General features: G+C 57.1%; 1 protein-coding gene across 1 annotated transcript in view; it reads right to left on the bottom strand.

Moving 5' to 3' along the window:
- The window catches only part of LOC133361753 (formin-like), a 58,957-nt gene that overhangs the window by 1,931 nt on the left and 42,333 nt on the right, over positions 1-14,693 (bottom strand). The window contains exons 11-19 of the mRNA XM_061580752.1: positions 10,912-11,003; positions 10,447-10,576; positions 9,754-9,900; positions 8,258-8,317; positions 7,832-7,952; positions 6,458-6,550; positions 5,888-5,939; positions 4,517-4,666; positions 1,428-1,512 (exon numbers count right to left, since the gene is read on the bottom strand). Of these exons, the coding sequence (XP_061436736.1) occupies positions 1,428-1,512; positions 4,517-4,666; positions 5,888-5,939; positions 6,458-6,550; positions 7,832-7,952; positions 8,258-8,317; positions 9,754-9,900; positions 10,447-10,576; positions 10,912-11,003 (930 nt within the window). The remainder of the gene's footprint in view (positions 1-1,427; positions 1,513-4,516; positions 4,667-5,887; positions 5,940-6,457; positions 6,551-7,831; positions 7,953-8,257; positions 8,318-9,753; positions 9,901-10,446; positions 10,577-10,911; positions 11,004-14,693) is intronic.

Below are 14,693 nucleotides of genomic sequence, written 5' to 3'. Positions count from 1 at the left end.
ATGGGTCAACAGACACAAAAAAGTTCCCTGTGTAGCCTTAACAGGCTGTTGGGGCAAGTGCTGTTAGCAAGTAGCATCTACGAAGGTCGGCACGGCACTAAAAAGGGGTGGGTGGCCAGCACCACGCCCGGCCGTCTTTGTCTCCCACGTGGCAATGTTTACACACGGCACCAGGTACTCATTTGAGGCCGAGTCGACCTAGGAGAGGCCCGGGGCGGGTTCAAATAATCATCACTGCTGCTGCTGACCACGAGTGGGAATCGAACTCGGGTCTCTGCCGGGTTCGCAGCGCAACGTGCTAACCGCTGCACCACCGCTCCCCACACAGACACACAAAGATCCCCCGTATAGCCTGCATAGACTTTTGGGGCAGATGCTGTTAGCAAGCAACTATGAAGGCCGGCACGGCACAAGGACGCACACAAACAGACACACAGACACAACAACAACCGCCATTCGCCACTAAGTGGCGGTGATGTCACCACGACGCTTGTGCCAGGCTATGTGCACATTGAGGCCACGTGAAGTGTCGAAAGCCCGCTGGCAGGAGGTCACGGGGCAGACCCAGGTGCCATGGGTCGACTGACTGAGACGACTGGCTGATGCACCACCTGTGCCCCCTACTGTGCCAACTTGCTGTGCTTTAGGCACCCGGCGCTCCGCTCGTTGTTGTGAGCGTCGCTCCTCCGCCCTCCGTTGTTGTTGGAGGGCGACTGCCTCCAACTGCCCAGTAGCGTCCTTCACGAGCCTCCTCCACTGAGGCTGATCTTGACACCCCTGGTACCAGTCATCGGCAAGTCCACTCACCTCCACGTCCTCCTGTACCACATCACTCCATCTCTTCTCTATCCCGTGCCGCACCCGTTTAGCCCCCTCTATCCGGCCGAACAAAAGCTGTTTAGGCATGCGGTGGCTGGGCATGCAGGCTACATGGCCCAGCCAACGCAGCCTTGCCTGCCGGAGGAGTTCACCGATGAGACTTTGCCCAGATCTTTCAAGGATTTGTGAGCTTCTCACACAATCCAGCCTGGTTAAACCCAGGATGGATTGTAGGCAGACCAGCCTAAATGTTTCTAACCGGCGAAGATGTTCCATTAGGGGGGGTCCACGTTTCGCAAGCGTAGAGAAAAGAGGGAATGACCGTGGCCGAGAAGACCTGAAGCTTCGTGCGTAGCGACAGACCAGGTAGCTTCCACACAGCGTTACGCAACTGATGAAAAGATATTGCCGCTCGACTGATTCGGAGTGAGACCTCCGCTGTTAAACTGGAGCCGGTCATGAGCACATTGCCCATGTATGGGAAACTCTCCACTCTCTCCACAACTGCCCCATCACCGATTGGGAGTTGCGGGGGTGGAGTGTCCGATGGTACAAAATACCCAGGCACACACACACAGACACACACACAGACACACACACAGACTCACCAGTCCGTCTGCCTTCTTGGCGGTGAGCGTGACTTGTCCCGGGGGTGGCGTGCGCACCGTGTACTGCTTCTGGGCCTCGCGGAGTCTGCAGTGGGGGGCGTGGGGCGGGTGTGAATGGAGAGGGGGGGGTCATCTCTCACGCACCACCCCTGACCTCGTACGTCGCGCCCGTCACACCACGATCTGGCTTAAAGGAAGCGTTGTGGATGTAATCAAGGGAGAGGAGGCTAGTGATGGGAGGGATGCATGGTGTGCAGGGTGGTGGAGGGCGGGTCACCGTGCCAGGCATTGGAGTGGCACCCAAAGGTCAGTGACGAAGGGAAAGAGAAGACCTAAAGCCGGCCGTTGGTGGTGCTGGCGGTGAGACTGGACTTCGGGAGTTCAGTAACAACTCAGCGACAACTGTGGGACCTCGTAGAAGGAAAGACGCGATGGTGAAAGGTGTCTGGTAGCACCAACGAGACTGTCCGCGACGACCCCATGACCCTGACGCTGGTCGAGAGAGAACGGTCGTTGGGAGCGCAGCGCCGCACGCGAGGTGAGGTTGAAGTGTGGACGAGACAGACTCGTTCTGCATGGCCACGTGGTCAGGTGATGGTCCAGCAAGTAGGTTGTATGCACTGGGGGTGGTGGTTTCTTCTTCTCCATGGGTACGCGAAGGAAGTGGTCAAAATCCCAACGACAAACATTCGTGCGTGCGTGCGTCTGCTCCCACTTCGAACAAATGACGATCATTAACGCTGATTGCCCTGTCGAACGTGCCTAGCGAGACGCAGCAGAGCCCACGGATCTGCGAGCGGGGCGGCAGGTAGATGACGCGGAGTTGTTATAATGGCACCGATTGCCGCGTGGTTAAAGAGAGAGAAAAAAATCCCAGCTCTCTCCCCCCACCACAATAATAATGCCCCCCCCCTTCCACCTCCCCCCCGAAAACGCCGTCTCCCACGTCGGCTGCGTACGTAACGCCCGGTGACTTAATTTTTACTGCGAAGGTTTCCGAGGCAACTGAAACGGGCCACCCCCCCCCGCCCCCCTGCAAGTCACAGGACACGGGCCGCGGTGCGATGTCGCGAGAGAGGGAACAGCGCTGGGCTCACGAACCCGCCAGGTGATAGCCCAGCGCTGCAGCGATCGGGAGGTCGGGAGGCCGCGAGGTCAAATCCTGGAGCGGAGGGAATAGACTCACTCAGCCCATCGTTCCCTCCCTCTGGGGTCGAGAAAAAATGAGCACTACTCTGTGGCCAAGTCAACAGCGGTTGTCCGATAGACATACTCGTCTCCGCCATGTGAATGTAGAATTTCCATCACTGGCCCTGCAGGGCTGTGGACGGGAGATGAGCACCGATACCTCGATGCTCGCTCGAGCGGGAGTCACTCTGTGACTTTGTTTTCATTTTTTATTTCGCCTATCCTCGCCGTATATTCAATTCCTTTGCCATTTCTTCTCGCCCGGGTAAGCAGATTAGACTAAACTAGCTAAACTAACTCGCAGCGTATTTCATCGCTGTGCAGAATTTTCACGACGACATTAATAACTCCTTTCCCCTTGCACGTACAAAAAAGTGGCAAAAACTCTGGACCGGTTTCAACATCAGCAGCAGAGTCGGGCTCGCTTGAACCAATGCTGGTGAAAGGCCAGATGTTCACAGACAAAGGACCCATCTCTGTTAATGTCCTGGGTGCGGGTTCACAACACGCACGTCAGCACAAAGCGTCACTGTGGAGGATATTTAGCAGCAAAACGAACGAGGAGACTTTCTTCTCGTACGGACGGAGGTGCTCGGCTGTTGTTGTTTTTGTTAAACCTCGGGTGCCTCCCCCCAACTGCGACCTCTCCTCCGTCCAACTCTTCGCTCACCCGCCCGCCTGCCCGCCTGCCCGCGTACCCGCCTACCCACCCGCCTACCCGCCCAGTAATTGCAAAATAATTTTTAATTGACTGCAGGTCAATTTATAAATTACACAGTGGAGCCAGACTGCTTGGAGACTGTGAAATTGTGCTCACACACAGAGCTGAGCTGAAGCACAAGACCCCGCCGTTACTCGGGCAGCGAGAGAGAGAGGGAGAGAGGCCAACGCTGAAAACCGTCAGGGTTGCGCCAAGAATTCTGTCATCGGCGTCGCCAGGGCCCGTTTCTGGTTCTGGCGGCGGCAGCCGCGAGGGTCTGGTCTGACTTGCGTCCAAAAACGAGAGCACCAGCCCACACCCCCAAGCCCCCCCCCCCACCTCCCGACCCCCGTGCCTGCTCCCCCCCACCTCCCCGTTGCTCCGCGCCGGCGCGGCGAGCCGCGGAGTGTGTTTCAGAAAAAGGATCGTAATTGTGCGATCAACGAAGAATCGCACCGCTCATGGCTCTTGCCGAGAGATTGCTCGCCCACTCACTCGCCCGCGCCACTCCTGGCGCAAGGGGCCTCTCCAGCACTGCAGGCAGCGCGAGAGAGGTGCTTGGCCTACTCTTCCACACTGTCTGGGCATCTCGGAAGAGGTGGGAGCAACTGCCCCTTGTTGAAGTGCGAGGACCACAAGCAGCCCTAAACGCTCGTGAATTGGGTCGATAAAACCTTAATATAGAGAGGACTGCAGAACTCGAGCAATTGTGGCTGCCTTCCCGCTGGTCTGTGGCTCCTCCTCCTCGCACCTCTTGAGTCGTGCCCTCTCGGTCTCTCTCGGAGAGCGAGCGAGTATCATGCGGTGGTGGCGGCGCATTACGGGTTGAGACGATTATTACAACAGTTCGCCACGCGACGAAAACCTCATTTCTAAAACCCTCCTATTGAGAGCGCGTGACCTGAACTGGAGAGCGGCTCAAAAAAAAGGATTAACGGAGAGGAGAGCTCGACCAGCAATGCCTTGCGAAGCAACAGCCGACGAGTGAAACACCGAGGGAGTGCACGCGACGATGCACGCTCGGGCAAGGCGAGGCAGACGGAGAGTGGGGATTGCAGGGCCGTGCGGAGAACGGACAGCAGCTGTAGATGCGGCCGCGCTGGGACTGCGCTGAAGGCGGTGGGTTCTGCTCGGCCCAATCGGCGTCCAAAGACGCGCAACGGCGTGCGGGCGTGCGGGCGGAGCGTGCGCGGACACGCACCGCTCGGCGACGATCCGCTTGCTCTCCTTCTTCCAGCTCTCCTTGAAGTCGGCGGCGAACTCGGCCCAGAGGCCGAGCAGCTGGGTCGGGGTCACCTCCTTCTCGCCGTTCCGTGGCCTCATGCAGAAAAACTCCGCCGTGTCCAGGAAACTGCGGGCGACGACACGCACACGCGCGCACACGCGCACACACACGTGTAACCGACCGGGCCGCGGCGCTATTGAGTGTGCAGGCGATGCAACTGCACCGTGGTCCGCTACATGCCGGGGGGGGGGGGGGCATGCATTGGGCCACGCAGAGGGGGGAATTGCAAAGGGGTTTAACTAGTTCTTCGCGTCTGTGCCGACGTCGCCACGCCACTGGTTCACCACGCACGGCGGAACCGCGGCACCATTTGTTTGGAGTAGCGTTCTGTGTTGATGCTGGTTTTCGATTGCCGCTCACGGCCAACATCAGTGGCGCATATCCCAACCATTTCTGGGCCCCCCCCCCCTAGGTCGACTCAGCCTGGTGCGGTGTGTAATACATCAGCACCAAGGGAGACAAAGACGGTAGGGCGTGGTGCTGGCCACCCACCCCCTCGTGTACCACAGTGCCGGCCTTCACAGGTGCTCGCTAACAGCACTTGCCCCAAAAGTCTGTTAAGGCTACACGGGGGACATTTGTCTCTTGCGGGGTGCACGAGCGTGTATACATGTGCGTGCATGTGCGTGTGTGCGTGTGCGCGCGCGTGCGTGTGGGTATTTGCCTGCGTGAGCCTATCGAGTTTCATTAAATGGGCCCATAAACAATGGTCATGTCGACATGGATTGGTTTAATCCCGGCCTGCCTCAGGACCCCCCCCCCGCCGCCCTCCCCAGTCTCTGTTTTACATTCCACTGCTGCAGTCTCCCCCCCCCCCCCCCCCCTAACAAACTCCAGGCTGGCGGCGCGAAGAGCGCTCTGCAAAAACAACCGATACACACACACACGTGTACTCGATACACACACACACGTACTCGATACACACACACATACACGTGTACTCGATACACACGCACGCACGTGTACTCGATACACACACATGTACTCGATACACACACACATACACGCATACTCGATACACACACACGTGTACTCGATACACGCACACGTGTACTGGATACACACACGCACGTACTCTATACACACACGCTTACTCGATACACACACACGTATGTACCTGATACACACACGCGCGTACACGATATATACACACACACACTTACACGATACACACACCGTAACCGATCTCTCCTCCACGTCTCTCTCATTGACCAACTTTACTCTCTCACAACCCCGCTTGATTCATGCCGGATGAATGTTTGTGAGTATTCGCCGCGTGCCACTAACTTCTTATGAGTCTCCTCCAGGAAGCGCTCTTCCGTCTCCTGCCGAATTTTTGCTGAATGGGGAAGAGACAGACGGATGAACATAACGACGGGACACACGCACACACGTACACACACACAAAGAGACAAAGATAACCCATATAGGTCTTAACAGGCTGTTGGGGCAAGTGCTGTTTGTTTCGATTTAAAGCTTTCGTGACTGCAGGGATTCATCTTCTTGGTTCTTTCGGTAAAGTCACATAGAAGGGAAATAATAAAATTATAAAAAATAAAACGTAATGTATTATATTATTTTATTATCATCATCTTCTTGGTTCTTTCGGTAAAGTCACGTAGAAGAAAAAAACATTATATATAATATTATTTTATTATGTTTTATGTTAATTATTTTATTATTTCCCTTTTACGTGACTTTATCGAAAGAACCAAGAAGATGCTGTTTGTTAGCGAGCACCGATGAAGGCCGGCACTGCACACGAAGGGGCGGGGGGGGGGGGGGCAGATTTGTGTATGCACGCCCAGCCGCACCAGGTACTTATAAATATATTAATAAATAAAGGGAGGCGCTCACAAGAGGTGAGGAAATCTTGCATCTTGCTCTTGAAAGGCTGGAGGTTCTCCGGTGCAGAGGTGGTGCAGACCCTCTCCGTCTCGGACTCACACGCTGGCGAGATCGACACACACGCACGCACGCACACACACACACGCACACACGCACGCACACACACACGCGCGCGCACACACGCACACGCACACACGCACGCACACACACACACACGCACACACACACGTGCACACACACACGCACAGACACACGCACACACACACGCATACGCACGCACACACCACACGCACACGCACGCACCATGGTAAAGACACAGCCCTGCAAGTGCTCACTCACACCGCTGCTGGACGGACCTCCGGAAGAGAGCCCCCTTTACTTGGCCTACTCTTCCACGCTGGCCATACGTTTTTGGAGGTGTGCCAGCCAATCGACTAACTGTGGCGGTTCACGTGTTTACGCTGCTGCGGGTGGAGGGATTTAAAGAACTTGCCCCATTGTTTCAATGCGGCCCAGCTGGAAGTTTCCCGTGTGTGGCCGTACAGGACTTGAATCCCACGGGAATATTTGCCCGGCAGTGTCGGGAACCGAGCCGTGGATCTGTATATTTTAACTGGGGATCTTCCCAAGCGCGGCCAAATGGGAAACACAACTCTGAGCTCTGGGATTAAACGTTTGGCGAAGAACCCCGGCTACAACCGCCATCGCGAATTCACCGCACGGAAACATCGCAGCAGATGCGGCGCAGGTCCTGGTGCGTTGGGCAATTAGAGAGTCCGAGACACATGCCAACGCTGCGCCAACGTTCCATGTTTACTGGGAAAGTAATGGGTGAACCGCTGCACTTGAAAACATAATTAACCATAATCCATCACTGACCGCACAGATATGTCCAGATTGTTGTGGCAATGCCAATGAATGTGGGGGTTGCGGCGGATGGGAGGGGGGGTTGTGTTGAGTAGCCCCTCCCTTTCCCCCCGCCCCAAGTTTATACATTTTCACGACCCCTCCTAACGACCCAGGCGGCGCGGGGTCACATTGTGCGGGGTCAGAGGTCGAGGCATCTTGAGGTCAAGCGTGGGCCTCGTTATCTCTGCCTTCTAAGCCACAAGCATCGTTACCGCAGGGGCCCGGGCTCCCTTAATTGGTTTCTCGGCATCGTTAACGAGCCCACTTCAAAGAAGACTTTACCGCCCCGCGCTGACCCTTCCGCCAGCGCGGGGCGAGCGTCGTAAACCGCCCGCGGCAGGGGCCGGCCGCACGCAGCTTTCGCGAGTGGCGACACGCGACGGACGCCGGCCGCCGCGTTTACGGTTCACGTTCGCGTGCCGCCGGGCGACGCCGGGTTTTTCCGTCGCTCCGTCGGAGACGCGAGGGCACTACCCTTGAGGTCCCTCCGCAGGCGCCGCAGCTCCTTGGAGAAGTCCTCGAAGGCCATGTGCGACGTCTGCAGGAGGTCGGGCGGCTCGGGCAACGGGAAGACGCTCCGTTCCGTGCCTGCGTCCTGTTGCCAGCGGGGGAACAGAGGTCACCGGGTCGGGTCGGGACGGGTTCCTACTTTGGGCTGCGTCACGTTGGGTCGGATCGGGTGGGGGTCACGCGAGTTCACACGGTGTTGGGTTGTCAGGTCAAGTCAGGTCAGGTCAGCGTGAATCGAGTCGTCTGCTCGTTACGGATCCAGCTCGGGCTCAAATGGGGCAAACGTCGCGTTGGGTTCAGGTTAGGTTTGGTCAGGTCACTCTGGGGTCAAGCCAGGTCGTCTTGAAGCAAGTTGTGTTGGCGAGGGCGGGGTTGGGTCAGGCAACTTACATTGTCGAAGCAGCGCAGGTAGACGGAGGTCAGGTAGCAGACGAGGCTCGTGTGGTTGTCCTGCGACAGAACCGGACCATCAACCAAAGCCTCCGATTAGCGCAGTTGGCTTCTTACGGTGCAAAACAAGTTCAACGTACATACAAAAACGACTCACACGGGCCATGGCGGCTACACCGCACGTGGCGGCCGGCGACCCAGCACTTGCTGGATCACACACAGATTCTGTCAAACTCTCTTCCCATGGACGTCGTACCCATACCCTGGCTCGCCAGGAGAATGCGGTACAACTAACGTGCGACTAATCATCATCTGATCCTCATGACGATACCCCGGGGTACCAAATAATACAAAATGGCCGAGGCAATTAAATATTTTATTTCTGAGACACTATTTTTGTACAGGGGTGTACTTAACTCCTCATCTGTCCCATCTGTATGGGATCGGGTGTCGTCTCCTTCGAATTTATGGGCTTTCTTCCAGGTCATACTCATTCATTGGCTGACAACTCCTTAATATATGGAGGACCGCAGAGCTTGAAGAAACTGTTGATAGTGCCAGCTCCTCACCGCTCTTCTCTGGTTTCTCCCCAGCGTTGTTCTCTCTCTCTTCGAGAGCGAGCGAGTGGGGTGCGGCGGCGTCGTAACTAGTTTATATTTTCTATAAGCGGGGGAGCCGTGGCGCAGTGGTTAGCAGCACTGCACTACGAGCCTGGCACTGAGAGTTCAAATTCCAGGCCACGGCTAACATTGGTGGCTGAGTGGTGTCTGAACCGTTCCCGGGCTTCTCCTAGATTGACTCAAAGGGCACTTAGCCTGGACACAAGCACCACGGCGCTGTCGTTGTTGTTGTCGTTTTGGTTGTCGTGGGTGCTCTTGCTGAAGGAACACTTGGCATTCGAAGATGAAGCAAGGCCCTATGGCTCACAAACGGAAGATAGGCCGCGAGCAGCGGGCGATGTTACCGAATGCTTTTACCCAATTAAATAATTTTCGGGTTATTATTCACATTTTTAGGGTTGGGGGGGGGGGGGCGTCACTGCCCTCGTTTGGATAATGTCACGGGATCGTTCACGCCCGCCATGAAGCAGACGATGGCGCAGATCCTTATGGTTAAAACGCCGGCAGGAATAACCAGGGCGGCTGCTGGGCTTGAACCGCGAGCCTCTGCAACGAGCGGAGAACGCGTCTGCCCGCTCACGCATTTCCCGCTGTTGTCGTCGTTGTTGATGTCATTGTTGTTGTTATTGTTGTCGTCATTGTTGTCGTCATTGTTGTCCCCATCGTCATTGTTGTTATCATTGTTGTCGTTGTTGTCATCATTGTTGCCGTTGTCGTCATCATTGTTGCCGTTGTCATTGTTATTGTCGTCATTATTGTCGTCACCGTCGTCATTATTGTTGTCATCATTGCCGTCGTTGTCGTTGTTGTCATCATTGTTGTTGCCATTGTTGTCGTTGTGATCATTGTTGTTGTTATTGTCGTTGCGCGACTTACGCTGCTCTTGACGTCACGCAGCTTGGGCAGGATGTCGAGGCTGAAGCCGTCGGCCTGTCCGCGCGTGCGGTTGCCCCCGTTCATGTGGTTCCCCAGTGCCAGCACGAGGCTCAGCACGCGCTGCACGCCGGCGCCCACACGCAGGCTCTGGGGAATCAGCGCCACGCGGACGGGGGGGGAGGAATGGGATGGCGGAGTGAGAGTTATGGGGGGGGGGGGGTAGGGTTTGAGCTAAGGGCTTGTGGTCTGATCACAGTTCTTATGGTTTTTATTAGGGACTGAGTCAGCGTTTGGGTTGCGTCTACGGTTCGGGTTTGAGTTTATTGGCTGCGATAGGCTTAGGGGTGATGGCGGAGGTGAGGTCTGGGGTTAGGGGCCAGAGCTTTTAATAGGGATTGGGTCAGGGTTTGGGTTGAAGCTTGATTTGGGTCGAGGCCTTTGCTCATGATTAGCGTGCGAGTTAAGGGTTAATGTTTGTATGCATGTTGATCTTCTTTCGCACCGTACGTAGTCAACCGTGCTTGGGTTCAGGCTCAGACCAGCTTGTGGACTAGGGCTCAATGGGTTTACAGCTTGGGATGTTGGGGTCGAGAGGTCAGTTGGGATTTGTATGGGGCGAGTGTCGCGGTGCGGGCGAGCGTGGTTGCGGTGAGCTGCCACCACCGCCGCCACCGTCATGGCTGTCGTGCTCACCGTGCACACGCGCTGCATCAGGTCGAGTTTGCGCCGCACGCCGCTCATGCCCTCGGAGAAGGCCGACTGGAATGTCATGCAGAACACGCGCTCGCTGAAACTCGGGATCTGCGACAGCTCCAAGAGGAATCTGCGTGACAGAGACAGCGCACGCGTCAGGCAAAGGTACTCGCCTCGCCTGCGTCGCCCTCGCTAGGCCGAACATCCCGGGTTCGTTTATGAATGTGTCCTGGCCTGGCACCCTCCCCCCACGCCCCCCCCCCCACCCACCCCCCGATGATGGGATGCCCCAAAAGTTGTTTAGTGAAAGCCCCCCTCCATCACTGGGATACCCAGGGATTGGTCGGTGCTGCCCTGGCTGCCCTGGGACTCGTTGCTGTTGGTACTGTCCTGGTTGCCCTGGATGCCCTGGCTGCCCCTGGAACCCTTCGCTGTTCGTGCTGCCCAACACCAGCTAGTTCTTACTGCTCGGGTTTGTCGAGGGGCTTGGCGTCGGCGGAGGCGTTGTTGGAGGAGACATGCGACCGGATGGAGAGCAGCTCCTCCTTCTGGGCTCGCTACGACAGTGGGGGTTCATCGAGAGCCGTCAGTCAGAGCTCTCGCTCGCACGCACGCACATGCTCATCCACAAACACGTGGTGGGATGAAGACAAAGCCCCCCCATACAGCCCACACCGGCTGTTGGGGCAAGGGCTGTTAGGAAGGATCTATGAAGGCCAACATTGCATACGAGGGGGTAAGTGGTCGGCACCATGCACGACCGCCTTTGTCTTCCCAGTGGAGATGTTGACACATCGCACCGGTTACTCATATGGGAGGCCAGGAGCCCGGTTCAGATGATTGTCACTGGTGTGTTGGCCGTGAGCGGGAATTTAAATTGGGTCACCGGGTTCGTAGCGCAGCGCACTAACTTCTGCGTCACCGCGCCCAGAGACACAATAACACACAATCTCGCATACTTACACACACAATGACATACAAAGACAAAGATCCCCCGTATAGCCTTAACAGACTGTAGGGGCAAGTGCTGTTAGCGAGCACCTATGAAGGCCAGAACGGTACACGAGGGGGTGGGTGGCCAGCACCACGCCTTGACCGCCTTTGTCTCCCCAGTGGCGATGTTTACACATGGCACCAGGTACTCATTTGAGGTTGAGTCGACCTAGGGGAGGCCAAAGGCCCGGTTCAGATAATCGTCACCGGTGTTGGCCGTGAGCGGGAATCGAACCCTGGGTGACCGGGTTCGTAGCGCAGCGCGCTAACCGCTACACGACCGCTCACAACACCCACATACACACGTACATGCTGACACACACACACACACGCGTACCCATTCACCTCCACCCTAATCCAAGTCAGGCCTAGAACAGGGAGCGTGGCTCGGGATGCGAGTCGCGGTTTTTCTCAGAGCGGATTTGTGTTTTTATAGAAGCGGTCTCCTCCGCCGTGTCTGTATCCAAGACGTCGGAGCCGGCGCCCGGGCCGCCTGGCGCTAACGAGCGCTCGCGCGACGCAATCACGGCCCCGTGGTAATTAATAGCGTGCGTGCGTGCGGGGAATACAACACTAACGGTGGGGGGCGGGAGGAGGCACCGTGGCGGGGCGGGGAGTTTTAGATGAACTCACGGTGTGGACCCCCCCCTCCTCTTCTTCAGTGAGAGTTGGCATCGGCACTCCCCGTCAAAAACCCCCTCCACGCACTCTCCTGCCTCTCATCTCACTCTACTCCCCTCCACGCACTCTCCTACCTCTCATCTCACTCTACTCCCCTCCACGCTCTCTCCTACCTCTCATCTCACTCTACTCCCCTCCACGCTCTCTCCTACCTCTCCCCTCTCATCTCACTCTACTCCCCTCCAAGCACTCTCCTACCTCTCCCCTCTCATCTCACTCTACTCCCCTCCATGCTCTCTCCTACCCCTCCCCTCTCATCTCACTCTACTCCCCTCCACGCACTCTCCTGCCTCTCCCCTCTCATCTCACTCTACTCCCCTCCACGCACTCTCCTGCCTCTCCCCTCTCATCTCACTCTACTCCCCTCCACGCACTCTCCTGCCTCTCCCCTCTCATCTCACTCTACTCCCCTCCACGCACTCTCCTACATCTCTCCTCTCATCTCACTCTACTCCCCTCCACGCACTCTCCTACCTCTCCCCTCTCATCTCACTCAACTCCCCTCCACGCACTCTCCTACCTCTCATCCCACTCTACTCCCCTCCACGCACTCTCCTACCTCTCCCCTATCATCTCACTCTACTCCCCTCCACGCACTCTCCTACCTCTCCCCTCTCATCTCACTCTACTCCCCTCCACGCACTCTCTTACCTCTCCCCTATCATCTCACTCTACTCCCCTCCACGCACTCTCCTACCTCTCCCCTCTCCTCTCACTCTACTCCCCTCCAAGCACTCTCCTACCTCTGCCCTCTCGTCTAACTCTACTCCCCTCCACGAACTCTCCAACCTCTCCCCTCTCATCTCACTCTACTCCCCTCCAAACACTCTCCTACCTCTCCCCTCTCATCTCACTCTACTCCCCTCCACGAACTCTCCAACCGCTCCCCTCTCATCTCACTCAACTCCCCTCCATGCTCTCTCCTACCTCTCCTCTCTCATCTCACTCTACTCCCCTCCAAGCACTCTCCTACCTCTCCCCTCTCATCTCACTCTACTCCCCTCCAAGCACTCTCCTGCCTTTCCCCTCTCATCTCACTCTACTCCCCTCTACGCACTCTCCTGCCTCACTTCTCTCATCTCACTCCGCTCCCCTCAACGCACTCTCCTGCCTCTCACCTCTCATCTCACTCTACTCCCCTCCACGCACTCTCCTGCCTCTCCCCTCTCATCTCACTCTACTCCACACACTCTGCTACCTCTCTCATCTCACTGCTCCATGCACTCTGCTACCTCTCCCCTCTCATCTCACTCTGTTCCCCTCCACGCACTCTCCTACCTCTCCTCTCTCATCTCACTCTGCTCCACGCTCTCTCCTGCCTCTCCCCTCTCATCTCACTCTACTCCCCTCCAAGCACTCTGCTACCTCTCCCCTCTCATCTCACTCTGCTCCACGCTCTCTCCTGCCTCTCCCCTCTCATCTCACTATTCTAGCAAGCGAAGTCTTGACTATTCCGCCGTTAGGGATTAGAGTTCGTCAGTGCCAGCGAGTTAGCTGCTCTAATCAAGTACTCGAGTCATCGCCTCCCGACAATCAGTTCGGCAATCGCTGTCACAGCGATCACACAAGCCAGAGAGAAACGGCGGGGATCGCGAGGCACGTCTCGTCTCTCGCCAGCGCTACCCGTCCGGGGGAGGGCCTAGAACCTTGGGTCCCCGCAGGTCACGCGGGAGCCAGTCACTCACGACGACGTCCGGCTCCTACAGCGTCAGCGCGATGGGGACTTGACGCGTGAGAGGGGGGGGGGGAGCGTGGAGGTGCTGCCATCGGCGACCGTGACAGCCGTCCGAGCGGACTGCGGGGGCATGCCTTGCGGATCGCCGCTGTCTGGGAGGCGCGAGTTCCATGTTTTTTTGTTTGTAACCACTTCACTGACCCCTGTGGGGGTGGGGGGGACGTTTGGTGGAGGGCCGATGGGCATCTCGGTTCCAGCGCTCTCGCGAGCTCCGCTGAGCGCGGCGCCGCGTGCCGGCACACGCCGGGCGCCACGCGCCGGCGATCAAAGCGACGTCGCCGCCCGCTCCACACCGGGGGCGCTTCGCTCGGCGTGCGCGTGCACGCGTGTGCGTGCGTGCGTGCCCGCACACGTCCGCGCGTGTGTGCGTGCGTGCCCACGCGTGTCCACGTGTGCAGGCCGAGGGAGGTTGGGCAGCGGGGCACAGCTGGGTTTGTCGAGCCTTCCACTCGGCCCTTGGATCGTAAACACCGCGAGTTCAAACACTTTGCCCGACAGCCGTTTGACACGCATTAAACATTCTCACTTTCCGTGTGTGTTTTTTATAGTTTCAAAATGTTTTTTTTGCCATTTTCCTCCCAAGTTTTACCCGGGTTGCGTTATCGGCGTTGACAGGGCAACTTTTCCGAAAGGAAGCGGATATCACAGAGGTACCTCTGAGACCCCATCACGTGACGCTCTCATACACACAGGGTAGAGGGGCAGCACTCTCCTACCTGCCATGCAAATGACAGTGGTGTTCATCGCATGACAGTCAAACTAGCATTTGATTCCCAGAGCTGGTTTGTTGACTGGGCCAAAGCCGTCGACCTGTGGACCCAATGCAATCACAGGGCAT

This window comes from Lethenteron reissneri, chromosome 8, assembly GCF_015708825.2.
Source record: "Lethenteron reissneri isolate LAM-NWPU_2019-01 chromosome 8, ASM1570882v1, whole genome shotgun sequence".
Taxonomy (NCBI): domain Eukaryota; kingdom Metazoa; phylum Chordata; class Hyperoartia; order Petromyzontiformes; family Petromyzontidae; genus Lethenteron; species Lethenteron reissneri.
This window is presented reverse-complemented; position numbering and strand designations above follow the sequence as displayed.